Source organism: Condylura cristata, unplaced genomic scaffold (genome assembly GCF_000260355.1).
Source record: "Condylura cristata isolate star-nosed mole 26May11 unplaced genomic scaffold, ConCri1.0 scaffold00001, whole genome shotgun sequence".
Lineage (NCBI taxonomy): Eukaryota > Metazoa > Chordata > Mammalia > Eulipotyphla > Talpidae > Condylura > Condylura cristata.
Window position 1 is genome coordinate 70548323 of NW_004567102.1, and position 13753 is coordinate 70562075.

At 40.2% G+C, this 13753-nt stretch overlaps 1 protein-coding gene across 7 annotated transcripts in view; it reads right to left on the minus strand.

Moving 5' to 3' along the window:
- Nucleotides 1-1484: 1484 nt before the first annotated feature.
- Nucleotides 1485-13753, minus strand: part of MAP7 (microtubule-associated protein 7) — a 123001-nt gene continuing 110732 nt past the window's right edge. For 5 of the 7 annotated variants that reach the window (XM_012722107.1, XM_012722100.1, XM_012722094.1 and 2 more), the window contains 8 exons: nucleotides 13488-13716; nucleotides 11724-11895; nucleotides 11406-11507; nucleotides 10960-11010; nucleotides 10804-10861; nucleotides 8249-8348; nucleotides 4702-4925; nucleotides 1486-3053 (listed from right to left, as the gene is read on the minus strand). In XM_012722107.1, coding sequence (XP_012577561.1) covers nucleotides 3043-3053; nucleotides 4702-4925; nucleotides 8249-8348; nucleotides 10804-10861; nucleotides 10960-11010; nucleotides 11406-11507; nucleotides 11724-11895; nucleotides 13488-13716 — 947 coding nt within the window. In that variant the 3' untranslated portion in view covers nucleotides 1486-3042. Of the gene's footprint in view, nucleotides 3054-4701; nucleotides 4926-8248; nucleotides 8349-10803; nucleotides 10862-10959; nucleotides 11011-11405; nucleotides 11508-11723; nucleotides 11896-13487; nucleotides 13717-13753 lie in introns of all 7 variants that reach the window. The other 2 variants (XM_012722111.1, XM_012722096.1) reach the window with 1 other exon arrangement.

Genomic DNA, 13753 nt, shown 5'->3' on the forward strand with positions numbered 1-13753 from the left:
CAGCTCTCCGATTAGGGATAGAACTCATGTTGCAAGTGGCTGTGGCTAGCTTCTTAATGTTGTGCTTTAACCCACTGCACCACCTGGATGTTAATTTTTCATCAGTGAATGGTACTTGAAAGGTGAATTGCTTAGATTTTAGTGGTAAAATGCACTAAGTATCATTAAGTGTAAGAATATGGCATATCTTGCCAAGATAATGCCTTTGATAACAACTCAAGTCTAGAATTGTGTTTCTCTTCCATCATTGCCCAATCCCACACATTCAAGACTATGCTTCCTTACCCAATCAGGTTACCTAATCCTGCCTTCGGAATTTCAGTGATACTCATCCTGGACTTTCAGTCGAGGTGTTCATGGGATTGCTTCCCAGTGGAGATGAAACTTCCCCCAATTGTTTGAATGGTACTGCTTATGAATAAATGCTGCTTTTGCTTGCTACTATATCAACAGGTGGCAAAGTTCTGTATGAGACATACATCTTACAGTCCAGTAAGGGCTGGAACCTATGGCTGGGGACTAAATTTACCTAGGCAATCTCCAGTGGTGTGAAAATGAAACTAAAAGCCCATTCACATTCATTATGTATTCCATTTTCTTCAAATACAAGGGTCACATGGTCACTGAGTAGTTCCCTGAAGACATCACTACGATCAGTAGGTAATACTCACCTTCTAGTGTTGGACAGAAAACAATCCCTCCGGGTCCTCCCTGGTGGTGCAACAGGTTAAAATGCAGCACTATGAAGCTAGCCACAGCCACTATAGCATGAGTTCAATTCCCTGCCAGGGAGGTGACCCACATGGAGAGACAGACCTCTCCTGACCGGCCTGCTGCTTCCCACAGCAGTGTGTTTTGGTTGGTCTGCCTGTTCTGCTCCTGACTCTTTGTCTCTGGTGAATCCTCTCAGGCCCCGCGCCTCTGGCCTATATTCCAGTTCTGCATGCATGAACGAATAAATCTTTAACAAAACAAAAACAATCCCTCCGTTGTAAACGTCAAGGTCAAACCAGCAGTGTTGCTCTTGACACAATAAATTTTATGTCATTTAAAACTGTTTTTATTTATGCATACAAGAACTGGGGTGTATGTCAGAGGTGTGGGGGGTGAATTATCAGAGACAAAATGGGGAACAGACAGGCAGACCTACTGAAATACACTGTTGAGGGGAATAGCGGATGAGACAGGAGAGGTCTGCTGTGTCATGTGGGGCATCTCCCTGGCTGGGATCAAACTCATGCTGCAGTGGCTGCGGATAGCTTAAAAGTGCTGAGACTTGAACCCATATGCCACCAGTGAGGACCAAATTTTATGTCATTTTGAACTTACACAAGATTACTTCAAAAGTATTCGGTTTGCTAATGATCACTCAAGTTAAAAAACATAAAAGGAAAACCTAGTCAAAATAGAAACAATGCTCTACATTTTAAATAAAACTATTCTATTTGCCTGTTCAAGCTAGTAACTTTTCATTGGGCCATTGGGATAAATCAAGGGCAATTTGAAAATTCAAGAATCAATGTGAGTGAAATTACTACTATATGAGAATCCTAGTTAGGCTATGTCAAACACATTTTATTTGGTGTTTCATGCTAGGTTGATTTAAACAAATAGAACAACTTTATTGAACAGAGTTTTTTTAAATGACTGTGAACATGGACAACAGAGAATTGGGAAAACCACCAAATTAATGTTTTAACAAATGACAGCTGTTATTAAAGATGATATGCTTGGATTTAAAGAAATCTACTAAAGGAAGACTTCTCCATTCAATTTTGTAGATTAACCAATCTCTATAAAACATCGCATTAGTGACAGTTTACTTTTTCTACCACTTCACATAAAACACTGTGCTCCTTTTCCTTCAGTTATTTGTAGTCTTAAAAAGGGAAAATAAAATTGCATTTTTATTAAGAAATGAAAGTGCAAGTTTGTACAGCTAAGCTCAGTTGGAGAAGTGAAGAATGAAGGGTGGAAGCTGTTGGATGACATGAAGAATGAAGACATTTGTGAAGGTCTCCTGCACGGTGGTCTGTGAGCCAAACAGAGTCAACATTCCATCATGTTTTTATTGCTCTTAAACGAGCAAAACCAAGTTCTTTTTTTTAATTTAAAGAAATATTAAATCTTTATTCCCTCTCACCCCACTCCCCCATATATTGTGATCAGGTAAGGCAAAGATAAGCCCCAATATCACTGGGGACAGCAGCAATATACAGACTTCAGAAATAGCCCTGAATCATTGATAACATTCCCTCACGAAAACATAAGGAATGCATCTTAATAAATCAGATTTGCAATGTTGTCACATTTTTCTAATTTATTTGATTAGTTTACCTGGAAAAACTTTATAAATACATCATTTAAGAGGACAGTAAATTACTTTCTTGCTCTGAAAAAATAATGCTTTTGTTTTTCACATTTTAAAACTGCTTAGTATGCTTTTGCAAAAGGAGATGCAAGAAGAATGTGACAGCTGGGTTTACAGAACATCCATGTACAAGTTGTATTTATAAGAACCTGGTAATTTGCCTCTACATAGAGCTCTTTGCAATAATAAACAGGCTTAATTTAAACGCCCCCTCCCAATTTACTCCACTTGGAGAGCAAAGAGGTACTTATTTTTCAAGTATTATATAGCAAAAGGTAATTTTTTTTGTGCCAATTTTACGTTAGCTTGTAAAGACCAAAATATCTGTATGAAAAATCATGCCTACTCAGCGCAGCTCTTTTATAGCCAAATGCTCTCATCTTTTAGAGAATGCAGAAAAATATTGATTTCCTAAGAAGGAGCACACTGGAAAAGCCATTTTAAAGTATTGAAGAATAAGGAGCATTTTTTTCTCTATTGGTGAAAATTATTAGAAAAGTTATCCAGTCTGTTGTCTTTAGCTGGTTTTAATAAAGTCTTTTCAGAATGATGGTCAAGGAATCTTTAGAAAACTGGAGGAAGGGGGAAATGCTCCTTTATCGCATGGAACGAATCCCATTAACTGTAGAAATTCTTATTAAATTTCTGCTTTGGTTCTTCAGAAGAAAGCCTCATATAACTTCTATATTAGGAAACAGAAAAGAGAACAAATTAATATGACATTGACATAAAATCTTACATTTCTAAAACGTATACTTCATATAAGAAAAGGCAATTTTTATCAGACTCTGATCTATACTGAATATAGGAAAATGCATATTCTGTTTTTTTAACACAGACTATCACTTTTCTAAACTGCATGCAATGACTACATTTTTCTTGGAGGTTAAGGTCTTATATTCTTTTGTCTTTTATCCTCAGTAGCTAATGCTTCCAGCTTCAAACATATGTTAGAGATTATTTAAGTCAAAATTTATTAATCAACTGTTAATACCCCAAAAGATCCCTTATCACTCAAGATCACAGGTGCTGGAGTACATAGTATGGAGTGGTGAGGACACTTAGTGACAATAAATCAAAAGGTAGTTTACCAAGTGACAAATGAAGCAGAAGGTCACCTGGGGATTCAGACTATCACATGACATTGATGACAGATGTTGTACCAGTAGTGTTTCCAGCAATATACAAGTAATTAGATTGCTACCCAAAGCTTAAGAATCAGCATGTCAGACCTAGGAGGTTCTTACAACTTTCATTTGCTGTCCAGGAAAGTAGAGTTCACTAAAGTTGAAATTATATTACCTACATGAGATTAGGGGAACATCTTTGGATGGGGGATGGCCTTTCAACCCAGTTAAAGTGGAAAAAATTTGGTATAAGTTCACAGGTGGAATTTAAAATACAAAGCCATTTGAGCATGAATAATTCTTTACTGACAAATAATTCTTTACCATTATGAAAAGTGGCTAGCACTTTTCATAATGGTATAAAGAGATGCTAGTTAATACATGAAATAGAGGTCATTGGGAGATAATTGGCAGAATACAGAGGTTTGAAGCTGGGGTGATTTCATTTATTCCAGCCCAATGGGATGGTGCAGTTGAATTGCTATGCATATTGAGTTGCTAATTTTTGCTGTCCCTCCTTATTTCTTTGGGTCCACTATTATTATTTTGGCACAGAGTCTGCAGGGCAAGTGTGAACTGAATCCCAGAGAGGGTATAAGAGGGTCACTGATGGGATTAACAATGGCAACAGTACTCAACAAAGGATGGGCTCAGTATGCTGTAAGTTCAGAGCACCTCTCTCTCCTGATCTAAATCGGAACTACCTATCATATTATATTGAGAAAGGACAGTTATACATTATCCAGGTTGTCGCATGTTATCCAAACAAGAGAAATAGGATGAGAGAATATGGCGGCACTTTTCATATACTGGGAGAACTGAGACAGATGGGGGGAAAAAACCCAGCAAATCTTTTCTCCAGTAGGCAAAACTAGGCCCGTTAGCCCTAATGTGAGGGGAAGGCAGTAAACTTTTTTTCTTTGCAGAAAGGGTGTTCTATCACAGTGCATAGGGGCGCTATAAGTGCTGGCCTCAGGTCAGGCTGATGGCCACCTAGTGATTGATGCAGACTGGGTTTCTAAACTCACTGGGAGAAGCTGTCCAGTCCACACAAAGTTCTATTTTTATGATTCATGCACAATCTTTCCCATGTGGCTCATCTGGCTTCTACATGTGTGTGTCAGTCACAGTGCAGAAGGTTTATTCCCTACTGCACCTGATGCATTTCTGATGATGACTGAAGAGGGTTGCAGACAAGCTTACCTGCTGTCTGTTGGGTTTGAACACCATCTACTTGAGGCATTGGCGCAAGTGTTCCTTCATCTTCAAAGGCCAAAATTGGATTCAAAGGAATTTCTGGATTCTCACTATTGGTGACATCTAATCTGGATGGTTTAGATCCAATGGGTAAGTTTATAATTTCTTCAAAATTTTCATTCTGATTAGACACTCCATTTTCATTTGGTTGCTTTTCTAAATTGGGACTACTAGGGAATTAAAAAAGTCAAAAATAAAATGAGTTATAATTGAAACTAAAAACCACATTTTTAGAATAAGAACAGTTTCATAATTCTTTATGTTACAATCAAAATGTTAGGTTGGCTGATCACATCTTCATTAATAAAAATGGTGCATTATGATTGTTTAAATTTTTGAAAAATCTTTTTGTTTTGCTATAAAGTTTATCAAGTAGAACAGTTTATCAATAGATCAGTCTCATCATCAATATTTCCACACATTTACCAACTTTTACTCCAGGCATTATCACATTCCCTTGTCTGCCAGGAGTCTACTATTAGAAACTTCACTTCAAAGATGAAGATTATAAAATCTGGGAATAAAGGGAATGATTTGCAAAGTCACACAACTACCAAACAGAGTACCTTTGGACCTTGTATTTTCTCAGTGTGCTATTGATTTGTACTCTCCCTGGCTATCCAACCTTTAGCCCTTCATGAATGTCTCTGGATCCCTAAAATACACACATAATTTTACAGGTAGATTGTCCAAAACCAACCTGTTCATATCTGTCACTTAAATCTGCCTTTGACTCCATTTTCATTCTCCTAGATTAATTCATGCTTAACAGTTTAACATCTTGGCTTTTAAAAAAAAAATTTATTTATTTATTTATTTATTCATCCATTCATCCATTCATTCATTCATCCATTCATCCATTTATCCATTTATCCATTTATCTATCTATCTATCTATCTATCTATCTATCTATCTATCTATCTATCTATCTATCTATCTATCTATCTATCTATCTATCTATTTATTTATTTATGCATAGAAGAACTTGAGTGTAGGCCAGAGGTCTGCAGGGGTGAGAGGATTTACCAGAGACAGAGTGGGAAGCAGAACAGGTGAATCCACTGAAATACATGAAGGGGAGCAATGGGTGAGGCGGGAGAGGTCTGCTGAGTCATATGTGGGTTAGCTCCCTGGCTGGGGACTGAACTCAGGACTTCATGGTGATAGTGCTGAGACAATCTCTACGACACCAGGAGGCCTTTGGATTTATTTTTGCAGTACATTTAACTGGACATCAACTCCTTAATTTTCCACCTATAGTTTCTCTTACATTTACAGTTTTCATAAACTCCATAACTAAATTGTGGCAGTCCTTTATGCTATATGCTCATTATTATGTTTCATAGTGTAACAAAAACAATGCTTATGCATCAAAATCAATGCAAAATTAATTTTATTGTTCACCTTTTTGAGCCTTGGCAGTAATTTATAATTTGTTCACTTCATAATTTGTCAGGGTTCAACTCATGTATTAAAAATAACCATGTTGAAAGACACTACTGAAAATTTCCAAATAGCAAATAAAAAAAAAAAGACTAGAAATTGGTATGGTTTTACTTCTAATACGTACTAGTCATAACTTGAAGGGTTATTTATGGAAAGAGGCCTATAGAAATAAACAGGCCAAAGATCAGAAAATCAGGTCCTTGTCAGGAATGCAAACCAAACTGGACATTTAGCTAATCAGTGTCTTTTTCCATCTTCTTCCCTAATAAATAAAATGAATGTGATCTTTCTACAGTTTTGTTTTTTTTTTTTTTTTTTGAGGAGTATTTGTGACCATCCCCCCCTTCCAGGAAACAGCTTACTTTCCTTAAACAATGAAGTACTGTGGGACACATTCTAAAGAACTTCTGATTTCAATGTTTTTGGACATTTTTGTTAATGCTAAATTTTCTCTCCTAGGGTATAAAAGGATATCTGATCCAAGAGCATCACTGCTCAGAGTACCCTGAAAATACCATTTGTAAATGTGCAATAAAAGACAACATAAAGATATGATTCCTGGCCCTCTCTGGTGGCACAGCAGGTTACAGCACAGCACTAAGAAGCTAAAGCCACTTCAACATGAGTTGAATCCCCACCTTGGAGGTGGTCCACATGGTGTGGCAGACCTCTCCTGACCTGCCTCCTGCTCTCCTCAGCAGTGTACTGCAGTTGGCCTATTCTGCTCCCCACTCTGTCTCTGGCGAAGCCCCTGCACCTCTGGCCTGTACCCCACTTCTGTGTGCATAAATAAAATCAATCTTTAAAAAAAAAAAGATATGATTCCCACTAGACTGAGACGGTGCTTTCTGCTCTTTCACCACGGAGGGGAGCAGAGGCCTGGCCCAGAGCCGCCTGCTGAGCCTGCAGACTGCACACGCCTGTCGCCTGACACCTGCCTCGCTCAGGGCTGGGGCCGCCACACCCAACCTCCTGTTCTTGCCAGCACCAATGAGCTTTTTGTAACCAGGGAAACACTTTGAGTTATCATTCCACAGGAATTTTAAACAAAGTTTTGGCAAAAGATGAAGAGGCAGAATGCATCTCCCCGGAGCTTGCTTTCTTCGTCCATCTCAACCCCCATCACCTTCCAGGTCTGTATGTGCCAACATGTCCTCATGCAATGCCAGCCCAGACCTGAGTCAGTAGCTGATTTCACTTCCCCTCCCACTCGTCCACCCCACCCGTTCTTACTTGCTAACAACTAGAATGATTGTGCCACAGGTTTTAGAGGACCAATTATTAAATATCAGAGGACATAAGCAAACACTGTAACACTGAAACAGCTGCTGTAGAGAAACTATAGAAGCAGAGAGTTGTGGTTCCTGGCGGGGTCTGCTTGCTCAGCGATACCTAAGGTATAGCCACCTCATCTCATGCCCAACTCCAGCCATAAGAGACTTTCTCAGCACGCAGGGCTCTTCCAATGCCCGGCTCCCGCAGCTTCCCCAGCACCTTGCTAGAGCAGAACGGGGTGGAACGCCCTGGTGAGGCACTCCTGGGGCACAGCTTTCCCAGGCATTTTAGAGGGTAGGTTTCTGGCAAAGTTCTACCAACAACAAAACACAGCAACTTCTCTGCCATCCAGCAAGGCACAGCCACTTTCCTGAGTGTAGCTTATGCAGCTGTTCCTTCTGTCTTCTCTTTCTGTATTCTTTAGAGTTCTCTATTCGTAAGAGTCAATCTTTTGATACTCCAATCCCAATAATAATTGCTAATTCTTTATCTTAAATTTCCTCTCTGAGGTTTTCCTCAGAAAGGGAAGCTTTTTTCTTGAGTTTTTGATAGTAAGTTTTTAGTGTAACTATTATGTAAACTTACAGGGAATAATATGGTAGTTATTAGGTTAGCAATGCCAAGAACTTATGGACATAAATTAAGATAAATTTTAATATCAGAGCCACAAAATTCCATTAGGCTCAGGAGATTCTGGAGGGACTGAAGGGACAAAAGATCGTGTGCTTTGCTTCTAGTGCCTATCAGTAAAGACCCCAGTCATTTCACTCACTTGTCTGTAGTGACATCTGATTGGTGTGAGGCAACCACATGTGGGCTGGCCATGGGTTCTCCATTTCCTGGAGAATTCGTCATACCCGGAAGTACAGATACTGCATGAAGAAGACAGAACAAAAGGTTATTACTACTCTATTATTAAATCCAAACCCCAGGAGCCAGAATGCCTAATTTGGCTGTCCTGATGCTGCTATGTACCAGCTGCGTAAGCCCGGGCAAGTTACATATTTTCTGTTCCTCAGCACTTATCTCGTGGGCTGCTGTGGATACTAAATGTATTAGCACTTAGTATGTTTAACATATGCAAAATGCTTAGACCAGCACCCAGTCCATTGTAAGGGTTGGAATCATTTGCTATAATTTTTACTGCATGAAACTGATTTGGAACAAAAAGTACATATTCTTGACACTACAGCAACTGAAGATGATAGTGAAAGGCTGCCTTAATCAGTCTGACACATTATTTTACTGAAAGATTTGGAGCAAATCACCATGAAATACCTGTAGTGATAAACTTTACTTCTTAACACTCAGTCTAGTCTTAGCTCCCTTAGAATGATAAGGACTTCATAAATGCAAGGCCATAGTGATTTGTAAGTGATCATGCCATCTCAATGCTCAGTGCTTCATGGTGGAGTCCAGCTTATACTAATATTGGTGATGGACTGAAATTTTTGATAGGGTCATTTTCAATCTTGTAAATCTTCCAATAGGTCAGTTTCGTAGAAATTTGTGTCAGTCTAAGGTTTTAATTTGATTTGCAAGAATAACTGACATAACTTCAAGGATGGACTACTTCACAACCGGCACAAATTCAGTAAAACAGGGAGAGGTACAAAGAGTTTGATAACTAAAGCAAGGAGATTAATGAGTTTAAAACTACCAAAATCTGCACAGCTGGTCTCAGGCACCTCTGAGAAGACTTCTGGCAGGTTTTTAAACTCACCTGCTTCCTGTCCTACAATTCTCTCTGGAGCACAAGTTGGATCATTAAGTCCTCGGCTAGGTATAGGGGGAAAACTTATTAGCCAAGTAGTCCTCATTTTATCAGTATTGACTCAAAGTAAATTTATTGTGAGTGTTGATAAAGGCAGGCATGATGATTGACAAGTTTCATTTTCCTTCTTCCTGGTAAAGTATATTTTAATAATTGATACAGGAACAAAAGAAGGAGAAAGAAAGAAAAAAAGAAAAAGAAAGCAAGCAAGAGAGAAAGAAAGAAAACCAGCAAAGAGCCTTGCCATGAACACAATAAAGTCTCAGACCTGAAACAGTGCAATTTGCAACCTAAAGTGCTCATTCTCATGACTGACAATTTCTTGGAGAAAACCTAATTAAAAAAAAAAAAAAAAAAAAAGCAATAGGGCAAACCACTCCACTCAATATAATTAGGGCATTTGTAAAAAGAGCATGAAGATCCCACTATAGGGAATGATGCCAGAGAAATCAGGTTCTTTTCTCTTGATATAAAACCAAATCCCCAAACACCAGTATTTTAACCTTGATTTCATAGAGAATATTCTTTTACAACAATCATTTGAGGTTTCTCCCAGTAATAATAATAATAAAAAAAAAACATCAAAATGAGCAAACAACAACAAAAACCCTAGCAATACCTCTAACTCTTTTTATCCCGATTTTGTAGATGAGGAAACAGAAAGGCTGAATGACAAGCTACCTGTCAACTACCTGTTTGTACAACACTCCTGTGGGGTCTCAGAAGGTGCAGCATTAGAAGCAGGTGACTTGGACTCTAGCCCTGAGAACTGCGGCTTGTCACTCAATCTGGGCAATCCTGGGGGAAGGCTCCAAGCCTATTCTGCTCACACTGCCTTACAAGGACACTTCTTCACTCCGGTGACAGAGACTGGCACACAACAAACAGGCTTCCCAAAGTGCCTGCTGACTCCAAGAGAAAGCACCTTCTACCAAATGAGACTGCACTGCAAATTAAACAAGGAAGTGTATGCAGGATATACCTGACACAGATGGCTTTTAATAAATAAAATTAAATCTGAGTACATAAAGGCAGATTTTATTTAGATGTTTAACTCTCTTTTTGGAGAATGGATGTAAGTGAAAACATAGCAGGTGAAACTATTTGTGAAAATATGTTAGGTTTATAATCCTGAAAAGCAAATCTAAATACATGCTATTTTAGCAGGTAGGGTATAATAAATAAAACTTATTATTATAAACACAAAGAAAATGTCAATAGTGTATGTACGTAAATATGCATACATATCATTTATGTTAGCATATGCAGTTATAGGTACATAGGCATTTAGAAATCTACACACACAATATAAAATGTCTTTAAGCTGTTAAGCAATTTCATTAGAGTACAAAATGTGAAAAGACACCTCCCACAAATAATGGAGAATCTTACAAAATGCAATAATTTTGTGGACCAGATGACTCACACCTAGGCTTCTGGGTGAGGGAAAGTATCTTTTTGTTTGAAAAATCATTCCATGAATGTCTTGACCTCTAGAGAGTTAATTCAAAAACTCTCTATTTCAATGGACTTGAGTTCTTTGAAACAAGTACCTGTTCCTCCAGTGAGAACTTCCTTGGTTAAGTCTCCATTTCTCTGATCGACATTTTTCTACCAAAGAAAAAAATAAAAAGACTTTTTAACATTCAAATAACAAGTGGATTTTAAGAATTCACGTAAGAACATTTTAAAAATAGCTATTTCAATACCTTGTCTATGGCTTCTGGCTTCCTGGTTCTTTTCATAATCTCCTCAAGTCGCTACAAGAACAAAAGAAAGAACTGAAAAAAAGGGTCAGCTACAGCAAGCAAGCTAGCTTGGCAAACTCACTGACTAAGCAAACAGCAGATCGTTAAACCATGTCATGTGGGGAAAAAATATTACCACTGTTTTATCTTAATGGGAGCTATTCAAAAAAGCTGAAGCTGGCTCCAGCCACATGTATAGGAAGGAACTCTGGTGAAGGCTGTGATAGGAAGACTGATTTCTTTGGAGGAACGAATTACCACTGAAAGCTACTTCAGCTTGTCTGAACGGTAGAACACACTTTGTCTACGCATGGCAATGAACGGCTCTCTTGACCTTTGGACAGGTCCACATCAAGGAAACAATGAGAACAACAGGCATGCGAGGCTCCTGCTGTTAGGTTCACTACCTTCTTTCTCTCCATGCGCTCCTGCTCTTCTCTCATGAAATGCTTCTCCCGTTCCTGCCGGACCCTCTCTGCCTCTTCCCGGATACGAGCTTCTTCTTCTTTCTGAAAACAAAGAGTCAATATTTTGCTTCTTACAATCGGGCTGGCTTTGCTTGATGCCCCAATGTCACGGGGCACCCTGAGGTGGAGGCAAGATGGCCGATGGAGAACTTGAGGAAAAGGGGAACACAGAACACACAGGGAACACTTTGCTCATATGAGATGAGCCTTTGCCCACATCTAGCGAGCAGATGCCTTGAGCCTCTTCCAGGGCCCCACCTGTTTCTGGATGCGCTCCATCTCCTCCTGCCCCCGCCGCTCCTGCTCCTCTGCTTGCCTCCGCAGCTGTTCCTCCTTCTCCCGGGCCTGCTCAGCTTCTAGCCGCCGGGACTCTTCCTCCCGGCGAGCTCTCTCTTCAGCCACCTTTTGGGCCAACTCTTCTCTCTTCTGTCTGGAAAGAGACAAATATAAAAACAAGATAAAGGTGTGCGTTCCAGAAAGAGTGAGTGGTGACTGCAAGGACGGTCTGTTCTGAGGTCTGAGGGAAAAATCTCCACTTGGATACATTCAACATCACCCAGGGACAGGGTGTGAGGCTGTCCGGAGTCTCCCCCATCTTCCCAGCCTGTGCTAAGCAGCAGTACAATAGAAGTACTGATTTTTCTTCAAGGATGATCTTTTAGTAACAAATTATAGGCAAAAAAAAAAAAAAAAAAAGTAACTCTTTGCAAATAATACAGATTTCAATGTTCTTCCATGGGACAGGAAAAGAGGGACCCTAATAGACACTTTGGGTTGGGCACCCCAACGTGACAGCCAAGCATATGGCTCAGGTCCTACCCAGGGGGGCAGTTCTGCTTACATGAAGAATAAATATATCACACTGGCATTAACCTTATTTTTTAAAACATTTTTTGTTTGTGCATACAAGAGCTGAGTTACAGACGAGAGCTAGCGTTTTTGTTGTTGTTTGCTCACCAGGGATGGTGGTGGTAAGAGGAATCACCAGAGGCAAAGTGGGGAGCAGAACAGGCAGATTGACCGAAATCCACTGCTGAGGGGAGCAGCGGGCGATACAGGGGAGGTGTGCTGCACCATGCGGGTCAGCTCCTTGGCTGGGGCTGGAATCTTGCTGCAGTGGCTGCCAATAGCTTCGCAGTACTGAGACTTAACCCCTTGTGCCACCAGTAAGGTCCCTGACATTACCTTATTAGCCTTGGGAAGAGGCCAACTTAAAAAACTGTCCTGTAATAGGGTCTTGACAGGCAATCAGTGGGCATTTAAGACCCTCACCTAGCTAGGAGGAGTTCTGACTAGAAGGAAGAAAACATGAACCCTAATTATGCACCTTGGAATAGTAATTAGAAAGATAATGAGGAGGGGCCTACCCAGTGGCACAAGGGATTAAGTTTAGCACCACGAAGCTATCTGCAGCCATTGCAAGGAGCTGACCCACCTGGAACAGCACACCTCTCCTGTCTCACCCATTGCTCCTCTCAGCAGTGTATTTCAGTCAATCTACCATTTCTGTTCCCCACTCTGTCCCTGGTGAATCCTTTTACTCCCCACACCTCTGGGGTATACCCCAGTTCTTGTATGCATAAATAAATATAAAAAAAAAAGATGGTGAGGCAACATGGAGATGAAAGATATATTAAGTGAAAAATCAGATTGTACACTTGTATCTCTATTGTTGTTATAAATATGTAAATATATGTGTGTCTATTTCTGTCCATATACACATCCACATGTTACTCAAAGAGACTAGAAAGGACACACAAGATGTATGGTTATTGAAAGCTGTTGAGATTATGAGTCCATTTTCCCTTAAGCCTTTCTCCATCAATGATGTTCGACTGTCACTGTAATGAGCAAGTGTGATTTGAAAACAAGAATGGAGTGGTCAGAGGAACATCAGGTAAGAGTCATTGTGATCCACCTTCATCACTACTACTGTCTCTGGGCTCAAAGTGAAGACTAGATTACTCCAAGGAGTCATCACGACAGCACTGGTGACGTGGCAGAGAGATGTGGCTCCCTTACCTTTCCAGCTCTTCCCTCTCTCTCTTCTCCTTTTCCTCCTTCTCTCTTTGCTCTCGTGCCAGTCGCCTCTTCTCAGCTAGCAGCCTGGTGGCCTCTTCCGGGTCGGTGGTGCCTGCAGAGGCCTTAGGGGGCGCAGTGGCAGTCATGGTGGATGACGGGATTGGGGCGGAGGAGGAGGCAGGGGTGGGGGCCGAGGCTGGAGCGGGGGTTGTGGCTGGAGCTGGAGCAGCTGTACAAACAGGTACAAGGAGAAACCCAATTGGAAA